This window comes from Lepidochelys olivacea (assembly GCF_965140295.1).
Source record: "Lepidochelys olivacea isolate rLepOli2 genome assembly, chromosome: 10".
Taxonomy (NCBI): domain Eukaryota; kingdom Metazoa; phylum Chordata; order Testudines; family Cheloniidae; genus Lepidochelys; species Lepidochelys olivacea.
This window is the reverse complement of record NC_140420.1, coordinates 18,158,894-18,176,895: the sequence shown is the minus strand read 5'-3', so window position 1 is coordinate 18,176,895 and position 18,002 is coordinate 18,158,894. Positions and strand designations below refer to the sequence as shown.

At 45.3% G+C, this 18,002-nt stretch overlaps 1 protein-coding gene across 3 annotated transcripts in view; it reads right to left on the bottom strand.

Moving 5' to 3' along the window:
* SYT17 (synaptotagmin 17) overlaps nt 1-7,991 on the bottom strand; it is a 116,984-nt gene extending 108,993 nt beyond the window's left edge. Inside the window, exon 1 of one of the 3 annotated variants that reach the window (XM_084640875.1) lies at nt 7,905-7,991. In XM_084640875.1, coding sequence (XP_084497001.1) covers nt 7,905-7,934 — 30 coding nt within the window. In that variant the 5' untranslated portion in view covers nt 7,935-7,991. Of the gene's footprint in view, nt 1-175; nt 230-7,904 lie in introns of those variants that run through there. The other 2 variants (XM_084640877.1, XM_084640880.1) reach the window with 2 other exon arrangements.
* Nucleotides 7,992-18,002: the final 10,011 nt, after the last annotated feature.

Here is an 18,002-nt window from a genome sequence, read left to right as displayed (position 1 = left end):
GCTCCAGCCCCTGGGGTGCGCCCAGCCAGCCGCCTCCTTCTCCGAGTCCCGCTCCAGCCCCTGGGGTGCGCCCAGCCAGCCAGCCGCCTTCCCCCGCCTGCCTCCCGTCCCAGGACGCCACCCAGCCGCCTTCCCCCCGCCTGCTTCGGCCTCCTGTCCCGGGACACGCACTCACCGCCCCCTCGCCCCTGCTGTTGTGCTTCCTTAGTCCAGCCCTTCTCCCCCAACCGTTACTAGCTCCGAAGCTTCCTCTTCCGAGGGGAAAAGGTGCCGCGTCATTTATTGTGTGAGCTCAGAGGAAATGCCAATGGTTTTGGCCAGGGGAGAGCGGGATCAGGCTTGGGGGTGTAGCCACAAGCTCCGCGGTTTTGCCTGGGACCCACCCGAACTAGGGCAGTGGGGTGGGAGAGAGGAGAGAAGGAACAGCTGCTCCCCATCACTTCCCTTTTCCACTCCGAAATGAAAGCGTTGTCATCAGAACCCATTGACAGTTTTTGTCCAGGGGCTTCTTCATTCAAAACTTTAAAGGATGGAGTTCCTAATTCTCAAACTTTCAGCATTGGCTTTGTTCCCATTTCTTAAACACAGAGTGATCAAAGACCTAAACAAAAGCAAGACAGCAAAAGATTCATAGTGGGAACTCTTAGTATAATAGTTTTACGGCCATTTAATCTATTTTTTTATAATTTAGTTGGGGTTTTTTTAGATAAATGTACTTTAAAAAATAAGACATAGGTTGATAAGAGAGAAAGCTCAGACAGATTTGTTCAAATAATCTGTCCAGCACATACCCAGATACAGTGAGAACCTTGCTAATCAACTCGCTTTACTGTCATGAAGTCAACATGCCAGGCTCACTAACCAGCAAAGATAGAAGAGCGCTGTAAAAAAAATCAGCAGTATGCTTACTTTAAAGGGCCAGATACTCAGCTGGTGTAAATCAGCACAGTTCTATTGAATTGACGTCCGTTCTTACAGAAAAATAATGGCGTTTGATCTGCAGATCTGGGTGAAAATCAGAACCAGGCCAGCTTAGATTTTTACAGACTGTGGAAATAATATTTTAGAACTGTTTTCATATTGCACATCACACTAAGAAAAATTTAGTTAACAAAAATACAAACATTCAAAATAAATTAAAACTTGGCAAATCTATATAAATAGTGTGTCATGAAGTAGGCATGTGTGCACTGTCACTACTGCATCATCCTCTCACCTCAGAAGTCTTTGACTGTTCATCACAGGCTCTACTGTGCTAATAGCTAACAGTGATTCTCCTTAACTTCAGAAGTTAGAGACCTGTGCTTTTGCAAGGGAAGGCACCGAGTTCTATCCCTACTACTACTGTGAAGGTTTGAGTGATTGATGTGCAGCACAGAGACAACTGTTGTTCCTAGGTCCCTCCAGATTTATTACAATATTAATAACTGCTCCTGATAATGACTCTTTGTGACTTTAATATTAAAGTTCTATTAAATTTTTCTATTATATTCTCAGTCTGGGTGACACAAGACTTGCTCACAGTTTTTACTGTGCCCAAATTGCTCACATACTGACATCCTGAAGAGAAAGGAGATGACTTTGGGAGCAGTTATTAATTTGACTAGTTAATAATTTATATTATGAACCCTTCCTTGCCTATTGCAGGCCTGAAGGCTGCAAGCAGTCATACATGATCAATTGCTACGACACTTGTGTCTGCAGCACAGAATTCAACAATAGCCATCTGAAAGAAGCTTATGAGCTAACTCCACCTTTGATTCAGCAAAGCTATATACTCCAAACTTGATACAAGAAGTTGCACGAGAAGGCAGCTTGGAGCAGTCACAGGGTGGTGAGCACCTTGCATAGCTACTTTCAGTTCACGACTGGGATGTGTGGAATGAGAGAACCATGAAGAGTGGGGTTGATTCACCTCACATGGCTTCACTCTGGGATGGCAGTGGTAAACCCAGGAGGGCCTGCCTGCACATGTCTTGAGGCACACCCCTGCCACCCCAATTTGAGTACGCCAATCCAAACAAAAAAAGCAAGACAAGTGTTTAGCCCCTCACAAAACTATGTGGGAAAGTTGGAGGTTGAAATACGCACAGCACCTCACATGCAAATCCCAGGTGCCACTAGGTACAATGAGTAGCCAGTCCCACGTCACAATCCCCGAGACACACGGTCAGTATGAAATGGGGCTGCACGCTCTGACAAGGGAGACATTCTGCTGGCCCTTGATGCTGTGCACCATACATGTCACCCATCCAAGTTTACACACTTTGGCCATAATTTAATCCTGCCCTCTATCCCACGTAGCATAGAGCCTTGAAGTGAATCTTTGCATTCCCAAATGCTCTTTCTGTCTTCCTACTTATTTTCCTCTGAACAGCCCTATATGCCAACTCTCCAGTAGTGGCAGAATTGGGAAATGCGGTCCCCAAATACAAGTGCAGAGGACAGGCACTACCATTTGCAGAACTGCAAGGAATAGAGTCAACATCCCTGAAAACAGACACGCACCTCACACAGGGAAGTACTAGCCATGCTGCTGACATAACAGGACTGGTTAGAACCACTGTAAACGTATGAGACAGGACATTGCGGTTGCTATCACAGTTGAGTAAGCTGGACCACATGCCAGCAGCCGAATGAAGTCGCTCATGCAAATGGTACACAGCAGTCAAAGATATGGGGAGCTACCAAGCAGATGTGCTCCAGTGGGCACGTAGGCCCCGAACAGCATCATGACAGCAGCACCACGCCCAGTTCCCAAACAACCCAGCAATTAAGAGAGGCCAACCACACAATGAATAACCATCCTTGCTCTGAGACCCGTTCTGTGAGAGAAGCCTTAGGAGCAGATGATTCAAATATGTGAGGGTCATTGCTGCTTCTGGAGAGAGATGCATATACACATATAATCACTTGCATATTTATGCTGCAAAACACTTTTGATTGGGAAGCATGTCCACCTGACCTGAAGGCAGGATGATTGCAATAAACATGCATGTGATGAATGGCCTGATAGCATTTGGAAAACTCACAATGGTGAGGAAGCCAATCCACATCTCCACCAGTGTGGCTGCCTCTCCATTGAACTTAGACTCAAAAACATGCTCATCATCACCTCTATGAAATCCTCAAGGGGTGACAGACAGACAGCTTCAACTGTCTGTCACCCTCTGGAAAAATCTACTAGCCAGGACATGAAGGACAGCCAAGACCTTCTGGAGAATAAGTATTGGCCAAGAGCCCTCTGATAAATTGTAGTCGGGGGAAGGCTGGAGAGCAAGACAGAAGGAAAGGAGACTCACTAATCATACTTGGTGGGAGAATGACACTCCTGCATATAGAAAAGGAGTACTTGTGGCACCTTAGAGACTAACCAATTTATTTGAGCATGAGCTTTCGTGAGCTACAGCTCACTTCATCAGATGCATGCTGTGGAAACTGCAGCAGACTTTATATATACACAGAGAATATGAAAAAATACCTCCTCCCACCCCATTGTCCAGCTGGTAATAGCTTATCTAAAGTGATCATCAGGTGGGCCATTTCCAGCACAAATCCAGGTTTTCTCACCCTCCACCCCCCCACACAAATTCACTCTCCTGCTGGTGATAGCCCATCCAAAGTGACAACTCTTTACACAATGTGCATGATAATAAAGTTGGGCCATTTCCTGCACAAATCCCATTGGTGGGCCCACCTTAATTATGCACATTGTAGGGAGAATGGTCACTTTGGATGAGCTATTACCAGCAGGATAGTGAGTTTGTGTGTGTGGTTTTTGGGAGGGGGGTGAGAGAACCTGGATTTGTGCAGGAAATGGCCCAACTTTATTATCATGCACATTGTGTAAAGAGTTGTCACTTTGGATGGGCTATCACCAGCAGGAGAGTGAATTTGTGTGTGGGGGTGGAGGGTGAGAAAACCTGGATTTGTGCTGGAAATGGCCCACCTGATGATCACTTTAGATAAGCTATTACCAGCAGGACAGTGGGGTGGGAGGAGGTATTTTTTCATATTCTCTGTGTATATATAAAGTCTGCTGCAGTTTCCACAGCATGCATCTGATGAAGTGAGCTGTAGCTCACGAAAGCTCATGCTCAAATAAATTGGTTAGTCTCTAAGGTGCCACAAGTACTCCTTTTCTTTTTGCGAATACAGACTAACACGGCTGTTACTCTGACTCCTGCATATGGAATTACACTAGCTCCAGCTGCCAGTGCAGAAACAATAAGATAAAGAGGATGTGTGGTCTGGCAAAGATGAAGTAACAGTCTCAGGCTAAATAATATATAATGCAATTTGATACCAATAAAACCACAGTGTTCAGTTCACATACATACACAGTTTGCACTAAAAACACCCAACAATTATAAGTAACCTTTTAAAATTGTTTTCTCAATCTTTCTGTCCTCAGGCATGACCTACAGCAATACCCTTGGTTCTCTGGAAGAAGATCTTACCTGTAACATTATTTCTCACAAAATAAACTTAAGTCATTAGTGCTTAAATGCTTCTGTGATTCCTTTGTCTGATCTTCTCTGAGCTTCCGTTAGCAACTGAACATCTGGTGCTTCCAGCAACTCTACATGCAGTTTATCTGAGATATGTATTTGAGAGGTATAAAGCTCACAAATGCTTGGTCTACACTTAAAAGTTACATGGGCATAGCTACATCAGTCCAGGTGTGCAAAAACCACACCTTCGACTGATAGCTATGCCAACATAACCTCAGGGTAGATGCAGCTGTGTCAATGAAAGAATGCTTCTGTTGATGTAGCTGACATTATTCGGGGTGATGGTATTCCTACACGGACAGAAAAACTTCTGTTGGTGTAGGCTGCATCGACACAAGCGGGCTATTCCAACAGCTACACTGCCACAGGCTCTGTAGTGTATACGTAGCCCATGTCTCCAGACTCCTGAATTATATATGACTGCTCATATTGATGACATAGCGGTTGATTGCTAAGGATTAACAACTTTCCCATAGAACTTTGTTCTTTGGTCCACAGATTTTTTTTTATTATTATTTTATTTTTTTTAAACCTTTTAACCCAAAGTACTGGCTGATTTTCTCTTCCACCTGCACTTTTTCTCCTGCCACCTCTGAAAATATATTGTGTCATCAATATGAAGTTCCTTACAGACATTAGTAAATTTGCCCATAGGTAGCCGAGCCTAACATTTGAATAAGCGAGCAAGCTGAGTGAAACTCTGAGGAAGGCTGGGACTTGCCTGCTATAAAACTGACTGTTCTAAAACTGAATTCCTGGTTCTTTTAGGTGTTGACTGCTGTTATGTTTTTGGTGACTTGAGACTGAGAGGCATTTTCACCTGCTCAGAGAAAATTGGTGAGAAGACCTGGTCTATGACTAGGGATCATAGACCTTACAGTAACACAAATAGTAAATAATAACACCTCTACCACAGCTTGCTTGGAGTGTGGGAGTCAGGTGAGCTTCTGGAACCATTAAAGTTTTAGGTCTGTGAAGATCAGAAGATGCAGTTTCAAGACTGTAGTAAAACTCTGCCACATAGTAACTGACAAACTCAGGAAATGAGTCGGTCTGGATTTTTCCCTGTGCAGAACAGCAATGCTTTTTGTGCACAGAGTAGTTTCTCTGTTGCAGAGGGTTTCTCCTGATTACAGGGCTATATGTTCTCTAACTTTGGGGTTGTTGTTTTGTTTTTTTTTTAGACATTTGGCCCTTTCTATACAGGGATTTGAAAACTTGTTAGCATCTTTTTAGCAGATAGTGTTTAAACATGATTCTTGCTAGAAATGTGCTAAGTCATTCACAGATATCAGTTTAGACAGAACCATTGTCCCCTGGTGTATTCTGAGCCGTCTTCTGTTTGTTTACTGAATTTTCAGATGGCTTGCTGAAGTATAAGGATCTTCTATTTATGGCTCTGCTTGTGGTTTAATTCCAAAGGGCAAAGCTCTTGTATTATTGTGATTTAGCTGCAGTAGAGTGTTGATCTGAGGTCTTTGGCTGCACTGGCAGAGAGGAAAGATGTGGGTGTTTAAAAGATGTAGGTGAGTAGACAGAGTGTTTACTGAATTTTCAATCAGAAGTCTCAGTTTTAGAAGTCAGTGGGGAAAGGACTCAAAACACATAAGTACCAAAGAAAAGAAAAACATCAAGAACACCTCCTATGCACCTCTATATAAAATAAAATCTTAGTTAAGTGAAAAAATCATATTTCACAAGGAGAAGTTTATGTTCCCGGACTGGTATACTGTAGACCTAAACTATGCGTTTTTTAAAGCCTAGGAATACACCCACAAACAATTTTTATAGCATTATAACAAAAAAACAAAAACAGTAATATGCCAGTGCAGTATAGTCAAGAGCATGTGGCCTGGCAGTTATGGTAACTTTGATGTCACAGTCCTGATCTCAAAATACAGGCAGTTTCACCACTATTGGCAGGTCTTGAACCCAAACTGGAAATGAAAAAACATTTATGGGATTTTCCCCCCTCCTTGTTTCACGTTTTCCTGCATTTCTCTACAAAGCAGCATATACAAAACAAATCTCTAGGAGAGCAGAGGGATATTCTTGTTTACTGTTTGATAAGCACCTGTTTCGCATGTTAAATCTTGTGGTCACCCTCAAAAATATAAAACACAAGTCCAGAAAACTTGTGAAGCAGACTACCCACCTCAACATATATCAGACCTTTTTTTACCCCATTATTTGTATAACGATATTCCTTTCTCAGTGAGAGTTGTATGCATGCAGCTGATCAGATGACAGGGCAAAAGGCTACCTACAAATATACTGCATGAAACCAAATTCTGCTTTCTCTGTGACACTTTTAGAATAAAAATGCAACATGCAGAGGAGCAAACAAACATGTACGCCTCCTAAGTCAGGACTCTGTGCCAAGTCTGTGGCCTGATAAGGCCCTGCTTTTTGGGAAACCCTACCTGGTCAGCACCTCTTACCAGCACACACCCTATTGCAGGGCCTAGTAGCCTGCAATGACTCACCTGAAACCTTGACAGTTGAGCCATGAGGTCCAATCACATCTTAGCTGTCAAAACCCTCCCTCCTTATGCTCCAGCCTCTGACCTCCCTCCCCCAGGGATAACATTTTGGGTACCACTGTAATTTACATTAATTATTAACACTAATCGCATGGTAAATTGACACAGCTCTTTACAAACATGTAGTAATAATAATCCGTGCTGCTTATTGCCTAGGCCCCCTCCCTTCAAACAGCTCCCATTCTTGCACCATGCCCAACAGATAGCAAAACTAATACAGCCCTAGAAAAGCTAATATACCATTATTTGGATAGTTCCCTTGTCTGAGACTGAGCCTTTTTGGTGCTGTTTTGGATGATCCCACTTCATTGCCAGGCCGTTGAGTAACTGGTCAGCTGCAGGCCCAGACTTCAAGAGCCTTTGCTCTTTCAAGGGGTAATAAAACAGTTGTACAAAACTTGCACCCTCAAATACAGCGCATTTCATCTGGCTTAAGGTTTTGCTAGAGGCCTGAAACCTGGGGAAAGGCTCACTAAGAGGTTTGCAAACGGCGTCTGGGCTGACTTTCCATGAGAAGCTGGTCCACAAACCTTCTGCACTAGTGGGAACGTTTTGGTAGACCTTACAGGAAGCCCGAAGCTGGAGAAAATTGCAGCAGCCCAGCCGAGAACTGAACAAGGTGCTGGTTGTCACTGCAGTATCTAGATTGAGGGGAAAGGATGCTGCCTACAAGCCAATCATAAATAAAAGGAATTATGGACCACCCCCTATGGCAGAGAATCCAGGAGCAGCAATGAATCCAATAGGGCCCCAAAGCAATGGACGATTTTTGCAAAACACATTCATGCACCCTCAACAGATGGTATAGACACTGCCCCAGTGCATTCCTCTACATGCTTCCCTTTACCTCCTGGTCTGTCTCATTCAGCCAGTTCATTCTCACCCAGATCCATCGCAGTCAGATGCCGGAAAAGAACGGAGCTGTAGAATCGGGGTCTGATGTATCAGCATACTGGAGCCCAAAACATCTCACAGTTCCCTCTAGTGGCATTTTGTGCACATTGAACCCGTGAGAGTGACCAAATGGAACTCTGACTATGCCAGATATGTAAGAGACTTCTGGGAGAATGACCCACTGCCCAGCACTACCATCTGTGACCTCACCCAGGACCAGACCAATCTAAGGACCACTCCATCTGCTCCTGCAGGCAACTTAACAATGCCTGATGGTAGATAGTATCAAAATTAGAGTGGTCATAGTGTTTTAAGTGAAAATCTCCATCCCTTTATTTCAGCCCCTTTGCCTATCTATTTTAATGGCATCATTTGATTATATCATTCTGCAGTTATGCCTTGGGGGTTTGTTTTTAACTCATGACTTCATACAACATGATATCGTACATTAGCAGACCTATAATTTATCCAGGGATCCTACTTATGTTCTATGCTAGTGGCGAAGAAAATAATCACTTCACCTGGCCTTCGGTATTCAGACTCACACTGGGGTCTGTTTTACATGCACTGAACTAAAACAGAATTACAGTGATGTAACCTGGACCCACTCAGTGTGGTATTCTGCCTCTAGTGTTGGCACTAGTGTTACCTGCAGCTCCTTGGACCTAGTCCCCCTGTAGTCTGTGAGATTCTACTGAGACACACTCACAAAACACAGACACTATTCATGACAACGCGAACAAACAGAACCTGTTATTGGTTCAGATTTGAAGCCTTTCTATTTTAATAGCTCAGTCCGTCTCTATCACTGTATCAGATAAGAGGACTTGGTTTACAAGAACAGCAGGTTTGCAGGAGACCATCTCTACAGAACACTCTGTGGCCAAGGTTGAGGCGGGTCAGTGTGTTGCGTGGACAATATCACTCACAGGAGTTTGGGAGTGGAGAGGTTACTGCCATTTTTCTTTTAACCCATTCTCCTGTTTAATAAATGGTATATTCTTGCCACCCACCATAGTTTGTTTGTTCACTAGCTATCTCTGTGATGCTCCAGATTTCACTGGCCTTATAATGCTTATTTGCAAAGGCTCACACTTGCCCCTATCTGGACCTGGATTTATTTTATACATCATGAATAACCCAATCCAGTATTTCCTTGGTTTAAAAGCACAGGCTTGATGAGAAATTCATACTCTCATCCCTTGTCCAAAGGTGTCTTACAAACTCCACCACCCTGCACAGATGAAAAGTGCAAACAGCAGCTGGCTCACCTCCAAGCCAGCACTTATTGTTTCACTTTAAATAAACCTTCTAGGAAACTTTGTATGGAAACTCCTGGGTAAAAAAGGCTCAGCTCCTCCTACAGAGCTGAATGTGGGATATTTAATTGTTACCTATTGTTATGTTATAGTGCAGGAAGCCCTGCCCACCTGTTTCCAGCTGTCCTAAGCAATGAACTGTATAAACGGAACAGAAACAGACAATATCTACATTAATAAAACTTGGAAACCATCTTCAAAAGCCTGGGCACTGTGAAATATGATCAGTGTGGCCCTTTTAAAGCTTAAGGTGCTGATATCCGGAACAAAGTTAAATGCTGCAGTAGGAGAAGGAAAAAAACCCTGGGATGCAAATACACAGCTGTCAGAGAGAAAGGGGATTAACAGTAATTGCAAATGGAGGTATTTGCTTCACAGCTCATGGAAACTTTTTATGAGAAATATAGAAATGCAATGGTTGGTTTGGATCATGGTTATTACTAATACTCGATTTGCAGTCACACATACTTGTGTCTAACTGAAGATTGGTTGACCATCTGGAATAGGAAATGAAGACATAATATGTAACATTTTGACAAGCCAAAGAAAAACCAGGAAATTTAAAGTTAAAACTAAAGCCTTGTCTAAACTAGAAAAGGTAAACTGGTTTAACTAGCTCAATTTAAAATTAATCTACTGCGGTGCAAATGTAGATGCAGTTAAACCAGTTTAACTATTGCTTCAACTAATTGATCTTAGTCCAGCAATTTGCTGATGAAAATTGAAGCAATTTAAGTGAAGGTTAAACCAGTTTAAATGCATCTACTTTAGGAGTATGCATTGTTTAACGAGATTGAGTTTAGTTTCAACTTCCTGCTTTTTCTGGCTTGTTGCCCAACTTCAGCGTTACTAGAACATTTTAATAAAATAGGAAAGCTATGAAAAGCAGATCTGTCAGACAAATAAGAGTCCGAGTCTCCTCTCACACCGGCTTTACACTAACGCCACTGGCCTCAAGGGAGTTGCTCCTGATTTTTATGGGTACAAGTAACAGTAGAGTCAGGCTCAAAGGTTGCCCCGTGTTTTGCAGGGAAGTGATGCTCTTTGGCTGAACACATATGTTCACCAGTGACCCTTGTGTACAGACTAACATGCCCCCAGCTCTCTTGATAGCAACACACATTCCTCATATACAGATATGAAAATGATTCTCTTCACCTGTCTTGAAGTAATTCAAGTATATCTAAGGCCTAGTCTACACCAGAAAGCAGGGGCATGCACAAGAAGGGGCAAGCAGGGACAAGGGCCCCCCAGTAAACAGTGGGGCAAGGAGAGTGAACTCCTCCAACCCCAGGGCTGCCGTAGGGGCACAGTACGTGCCCCTCCAAAAGCGATCAAATTTAAATTCCTGCACACACCCCTGCTAGAAAGGGTTTACCAGTATAGTTATACCAGTATGGCTATATTGGCAAAATCTTCTAGTGTAGATGCAGCTTAAACTGGTTTGTCCCTGGTCTGGACAAAATAAGCTATACTGGCAAAAAAGGTTTCAGAATAACTTCATCTGTACTAGGGCTTTTGCTGATATGGAAATGTCAAACAAATCACCACGCCAATGGACGTTACTATGCCAGGAACGGTTTTAAGGGCAGAGCTGGTTAAAGGACGAGAGCCGGTGTCTTTGAATGCCATATGTAGCTGAGAACACCACTGGAAGTTTAATGTAGGTGAGAGAAAGGAAGAAGGAAAAAAGCAAGATTGCTACATCTGAAAGTTGCTACATCTGATGGGTTAAAGAGTCTGGTTCAGTCCTATGTGTTGAAATTCCAGGTTACGCCCATCCACACAGGAATATGATGCTCCCCAGCTACCATGTGTTACTCCCATACACCCATGACCATGATTCTCAGCTGACTGACCCTCATTGCTCCTATGTGCATAGAAACCACTACTCTACTGCTGTGCTGAAATCACAAGATATTCTTGTGCAAGAGGACCCAGGGATGACAAACACTCATATCCTTTGGGCTAGTCCGTGCTCACAGCCCCATGCAGCTGTGCATTAACCTCCCTGCTGAGAAACGGGGGAACAAGAGTGAAAAGCAGCCCTGACATGGATGGGAGGTTTCACTGGAACCTGTTGCCTGGGGCAGCATGAATCCACAGAGCACCCATGCCTATTCCAAGCCTGTGCGTCTGGGATGCATTTGGTTTTCATCACAACCATTTCTGGCAATGACAGTTTCCTTTCAATTGACAATGCTGCTAATGACAGATAAATTATTCTCTCGTTGATGTGGTTTCGGGGCCCAATCCTATGAGGTGCTTTATGACCTTCACTCCCTGTGGAGTCTGGAGTCTGAGGAATCATGGTCACATGTCAAAGATGTTCAGCAGTGTGTCACATTCATGAAATCGGTGGGAATGGAGGGCACACAGTTCCTCACAGTGTTGTGCCCTCTGATGTCAGAGCTCTCTCATGGTCAGGAGGGATTAGTGGCCAGCCAGAATGGAAAAGAGCGGTTTGAATCTGGGGGCAGGGTTCTCGTGACAGTGCTGTTATTTTGTATTGCCGGTGGTCAAGAATTTGTGATTTCACACAGATTAGAGAATGAATCAGTGGCAGAGTTTGGAGTAAAAGCCAAGATTCCCTCTGTTCTAACCACCAGATATACTCCTTCCCCAGCCTGAACTGACCCCAGGCTATTCTTCAGGGAGGATTGGTCTAAGGAGAGTCCCAGTCACCAGGGACTGGCTCCCCACACAAACACACGCTCCGCCTTCCCAAGTATCCACAAGTACAATATTTACTCCAGGGCAGAGGGTCATCATTTTCACTAGCACACATAAAAATTCAATGCACGCACATTTGTGAATTTATCTCACTATTTATGCAAATCAAACCGCTCTTCAAGGAGTGTTGTCACCTTAACCACGACAAAAACTGCCTTCAACTTTGAAAAATAAATTCAAGGCGAGTAGAGAAAAAAGTCACTCTTACCACACAAACTTTGAGATGTGAGTTTTCACTGGTTTCACCAACACTGCAACCTTCTGTTAACTTCCATCTTGGCTGTAGCAGGGATGGCAGAGCAGCAGATTGTAACAGCAATAAGCTGCTTCTCATCTGCCTTGGAGGACACTCTGTTACAGAATTGGAAGCAACTAGGAAAGTGCTGCTCATTAGAATAGCTGTGTCTTTTAACTTTGCTTTGTACCATTAGACTGGCCATTAGATTTGAGCTGGAGCTTTGTGCCAGGCTAATAGGCTGCAGCAGTAGACTGAAAAGATGAGACTTCATCAAAATAAAGCACACAAAGTCAGACAGAACACACGCTGCGAGGAACAAGCTATTAGCAGTTTGTAATGCATCATAAGATCATCCCAGCTCTGCTATCATTACTAACAATTATCATCATTCTTCTGGGCCAGATCACTCTCTCCCCATGGGAAAACCCCTGGGAGAGAGTCTGAGGGAGGAGTGGAAGAGAGAAATGCCAGGAAGTCATGCTCCTTGGGTCTCCTGCAAATTCTTCCATTATGCCCTCAGATCTCAAGGATGCCATGAAGTCTATATAGTCTATAGGGCCTGTATGAAGGCCCTGTGCTTCCACACTGACTCCTGGCCACCTATGTCTCCACGTCTGATGACACACAAGCAAAATGGCCTTGGGAGGGAGGGCGAGCAGCTGAACACAGAAATATTAAGAGCCTGAATCTAGTATTAAAGTTTCCCAATACTTCTGTGAGCACTGGGAAAGGAGCATGATGCATGTTCCTTTAGTCTCATTCCTCGCCATGCACCCCCCCTGTTCTTCCCCACGGAGGGGTCACTGCACAGTCTGGGGCCTGTGGTTCATTGTGCCACAAAAGAAGCTGAGCTCTTGCTCTCTCATGATATGCTCTGAGCATGCCCCACTCTGCTCAGTCCTGGGAGGATTGGGCTGCATGAATGTTCACGTGAGCCCAGGAGAATAAGTGGCTCGTTGGTGTTATCACTAAGAGGCAAATAACCACAGTAGTGGCACTAACACTGGGAACATGACCATGTGGCTTTGGGAGATCACTGGAGCTTGTGAATGAGGCAGTGAAATGTAAAATCCTTGACCAGTTACGCCAGACAGGACAGTCATCATACATGCCAGAGTCAGGCTCCCCAGAGAGAGAGGCCAACCACAGGCAAATCCAGACACCAGTTATCTCCTCCCCACCACCCCGTGCTCCTTCAAAGAAGTGTCAGTGTATTATCATCACAGGATCTCTCCAGAAGTCAACACCACCACTCAGCCCTGTGCACTGCATGGTTTTCTTCTCACACAGCAGTTGTGAGACGTGAAGTCTATTTGCCAAGAGGGGAGCGCCGTCTGGTGGAAAGTCTTCACTCTGTCCAGCTTGGGCACCACTCTCCAGTCGCTCTGCTCACAGAGCTTGTCTGCTGGCACAGTTAGCAAGTCTCACTTGGAGAGACCAAACAATAGTGTAGCACTGGCCATCAAGCCCCAGGCTTTGTGCTTATACAGCACTGCTAACTGGCTTCAAATGCACAACTGGTATAGGCCAGTCATGCTTTTACTGTAGCCCAGCTTGTTCCTATGGGCTAGAAATGTCTTTATGCATTAGTCAATTACAAATAAACTCACTTGTACAGCGGAGTCACAGGAGCATTAAGAGGGGTAGCAACTTCGGTTATTACATAATAGGGAAGCAGCCTCAGATGCTGACAAACCCATGTAAAACCCCAGTTCAAGAACAACACTCAGCGGCATGGCTCATACATCAAGGGCAGGAGATGCTAGGCAGGAGCAGAGACATGGGGATGATTCTGAACATAGCAGTGGGACTGGGAAAGCCAAGAAAAAACAAAAGAAGAAGGGCACCCTCAGGGGGCGTGAGACATTGACACACCCATTCTGGATGGTGGACCAATCCAGGATGAACTAGATAACACCACCACTTAAATGTGGATACCATCTTTTACCTGTAGATTTCCAAGCATTTTACAAAGACATTATCCCCATTTCACAAGTGGGGAAACTGAGGCACAGAGATGACTGACTTGCCTAAGGTCACCCAGCAGCATGGCAATGGCAGGGCCAGGAATAGAACATAAGTTTCTTGAGCCTTAGTTCGGAGCCCGGCCCACTAGACCACACTGGAGAGAATTTAGGGGAGTTTCCACTGTTCACATTCAAATACCGTCATGCAGGATTCAAAACAAGACCAATACCATCAGGGGATCTGTCGGGCATCCTGAGGGCATGACAATCATTTGGGGTTACACTAGCTTCCCTGGGTCCCAGGGGAAGCTGGAGGGCCCTTGAAGCCAGTGTAGCATTTTAAAACATTGCAGCTCACCCTCAAAGGTACAGGACTCAGCCCCAGGCAGCCCCAGATTAGCAAGCATCTCACTGTTGCTACCCCTTTGGGACCCTATCCACACGGCTTCATACTGTCCATGCACTGGCCCTTGAAGGTGCCTGCTCACACATCTCAGGAACTGGGGCTCTTCATGGTACTGCCTTGCCCAGCTCCTGGGGTCACTGTATATTGCCAGGGGTCTGGCAGGTAAACAGGCTCCTCCTCGCATGACCGGTTTCTCCCATAGCCTGCCTCCTACGGCCTGTCCTTCACAAGGAGCCTTGAGCCCTGCACCCCCAGCAACACCCTCTCATGTAAAGGTCTATCAGAGCAATGAGCCAGGAGTTGGCAGCTGCCTACCCGCCTCTGGGCATAGTGCCCCAGGGCACACTGGGGTGGGCACCAGCATCTCTAGGCGGCACTGTTCAAGCCTGTAGGGAAATTTTTCTACAAAAAATGGGTGCTGTGTTTGTCTCCCCCTCCTGGTTCTTATTTCCCCGCTCACGGTTCTTCACGGTTGCTAAGCTAACTGTTTTCTCCATGTATTCCCTTCTAGGTGCCATCTTTGGCAGTGGTACAGTCCTGGCCCCAGTGCATAGATACCGCATCACTCCCCCACACAATGCCCAGCACTTTCCCCCCTGCCCTCCTTCCTCCCATGGACCTTTGGGGATTTGTGGCTCCACATGGGGAAGGGGAAGGCTGGGGGCAGCTGGGGAGGTAAATGAATTTCCTTGGGGATGTTTGGGGAGGAAGCTATGCTATGTGTCCTCATTAATGCCTCTGTCCTGTGCTCCCTTGCTCAGGACATATGGAAACACTCATTCTGCTAGGTCCAAACCATCTGGACAGCCCCCAGTGGCGGAAGTGTTTTCTAGGGAGCCCTCATCTGTGTGTCTGTCTGTCTGGTGGTTTGGACCGCGTGTAATTTGGACTTTTATGTAACCCACACCCACCTAGTGCAGTGCTCTGTCCCTGTCTAGCAGTAGCTGGGTCACATACACAGGTTGACAAGACTCTACAGCCTATGACAGTGACCACAGAGGCCTTAGGTCTGATTCCTGCGGCCGATGACCCACCAGGGGGAGTGGAGTTCCTTCTACCTTGCCATGCAGATGGAGCCCCAACTTTTCCCAGATGTGTTTTAAAAAACAGTGTAAAGTTATGACTTTCTATTGCCCCTTGGTCTGGTGTGGCTGCTTGCGGGGGCAAGGGCATGGGGTCTGAGTTCTGCTCAATTGTCTCAGAGACAGCCTGCACTCATGAAAATCCCTGGGGAGTAACCAGCTCCATCCCTGCAGTCCAGGTGCAGGCAGTCTGGGGTGCTTTTAACACACCCCTTTGGAAACCCCTTGAGTGTGAGCCTAGGCTTTGTGCCCATTTTTGTTCCCCAATGGGACACTTTCACCACTTCTAGAAACTGCGGCCCTTAACTATATAATAATCTGTAGGGTCACACAGTCTTTGGCATGGCCGTCCATCAGAACGAATCTTTCCTGATAATCTGGTACAAACCAACCCTTTGATGGTTTCTCTTAACATCAAACATTCTACACTGGAGTACACACCATTAATATCTGCTTAAATATCAAAATTATAACATCTTAAACATGCATAAATAAAGGACCTCTAAACAGCCATATGAATTTCACTCATTCCAGTGGAGCAGATAGCATTTAGTTTATATAAGAAACTTTCTCCCATCTGGGAAACCTCACTCACAGTAATGGCTCATGAAATCTGACTGCATCAGTAAGGGCCCAGTCCTGAAAGGTACTGCACATCCTCAGCTCCTAACTGGAGTCAACAGGCGTGGAAGTCACTGTACTCCCTGTAAGGGGCACTCAGCAACTTGCAGGAGAAAATGTGAAATACTGTAAGTCAAAAGTGTGAACAGTCTAATGCAATTTGACTGAGCATCTTACAATAAATAACCTGGTGAGTTAACAACTAGGGAGCAATGCCTCACCAAATAAGTCATTCAGTATTAATAACAAAACTGAACTATTGTAAGATTCTTCTCCAAAGGTTTTAACCATGATCCCGCAGACATAAAGCACCCAACTTTAAACAAACCCTGGGGTGAAACCCAAGCTCAATTTGTAATGCAAGGGGTGCTGGAGCTCAAGTAGGTTTTTTTATTTTCATAACTGATGCAGCAAGCCCAGAGGTGCAAAGCCTAGAGGTGCCAGGGCTTAGCCCTGTCAAGCCCTGGCACAAATTACACACTCGGCAAAACATGCAGAGAGCCAGATCTCACCCCAAGAGCTACACACAGGTTAGCCCGCTCCCAGGATCTGTTGCATTAATTTTGGTGGAATAAATGGGCCTAGAAAGTCAATGGCATTAATGTGACCCTGGCACATACAACACTAAACAGTTAAAAGTGGCTGGGAGGTTAGAGTACAGAAATACAAGAGCTTCCCCAGCTCAGAAGGGGAAAGGCCAGTAGCAGGGATGGGGATAGGCCATTATTCTCCCCATCATCAAAGCCCCACAAGGAATCTGTGAGAGATCTGATGCATCTGTAATGAAGTGCCATTCTTCTCAGGAACAAGAAAGAACTGGAGGAACAACTCAACAGGAACCCAGAGCACTGACCAGCTAGAAGAGATGATGCTACAGCAATCAACAGCCATTTGCAAAATGGCCACTGTGGGGCTGCAGCTGGTTGGCTCTAACAAATTTAAAGGGCCAAGCTCAGAAAGGCGTGCTTGGCAAAAAGTTCTTATTAGAGGGAAATCCTGCACTGGGAAAAGTTAAGAGGGATGCGAATGTAACGCTGACAGACCCCGGTATCGAAGCAGGGACCTCTTGAGCTCTTTGTGCATGAGTCTCTACCACATGAGCTAAAAGCCAACTCCCTGTTAGCTAAGGCTGTAAAGCAAACTCATTTTATCTATCTCTTTAAGTGGTCTTGGTGCCAGTCGATAGGACAGAACACCACACCCAGGTGTGTGCGTTACACAAAAGTTACTGAGGAAGGAGCTTCAGTAAGACACACCTGTATCGTAGTAGCCTCTGGCTGCATTTATTTTGTTACAAAGCCCCTCTGTGTTATGAGCCCACACACACTTATTGTTAGGGAGGGTTTCCAGGGCAAGTCCTGGGAGTATGGCGCAAATAAAGCTGTGCAGTCCAGGAGCTGGGGTAGAGGGATAGAGCATCCCACCATGCAATCACCCAGAGCCAGTGTAGAGATACAAAGCTTCCATGTGAAAAGCCTTGGTGGCCTTGTGTGCATCATCCCCACTCTGTGTGGCTCTCTGCATCTGTGGGGGGAGTCCCGTGTTCATTTCACAAGAAGGCAAACCTCCTTCCTTGATTGGCCAACGTGGGGGAACAGAGTGGAGAAACTGCACAGTCTGAACGACCCGCTTTCCTGGGCTTTTCTACACGAGGGATCAGTCTGACTGAGAGTAATTCATCATAA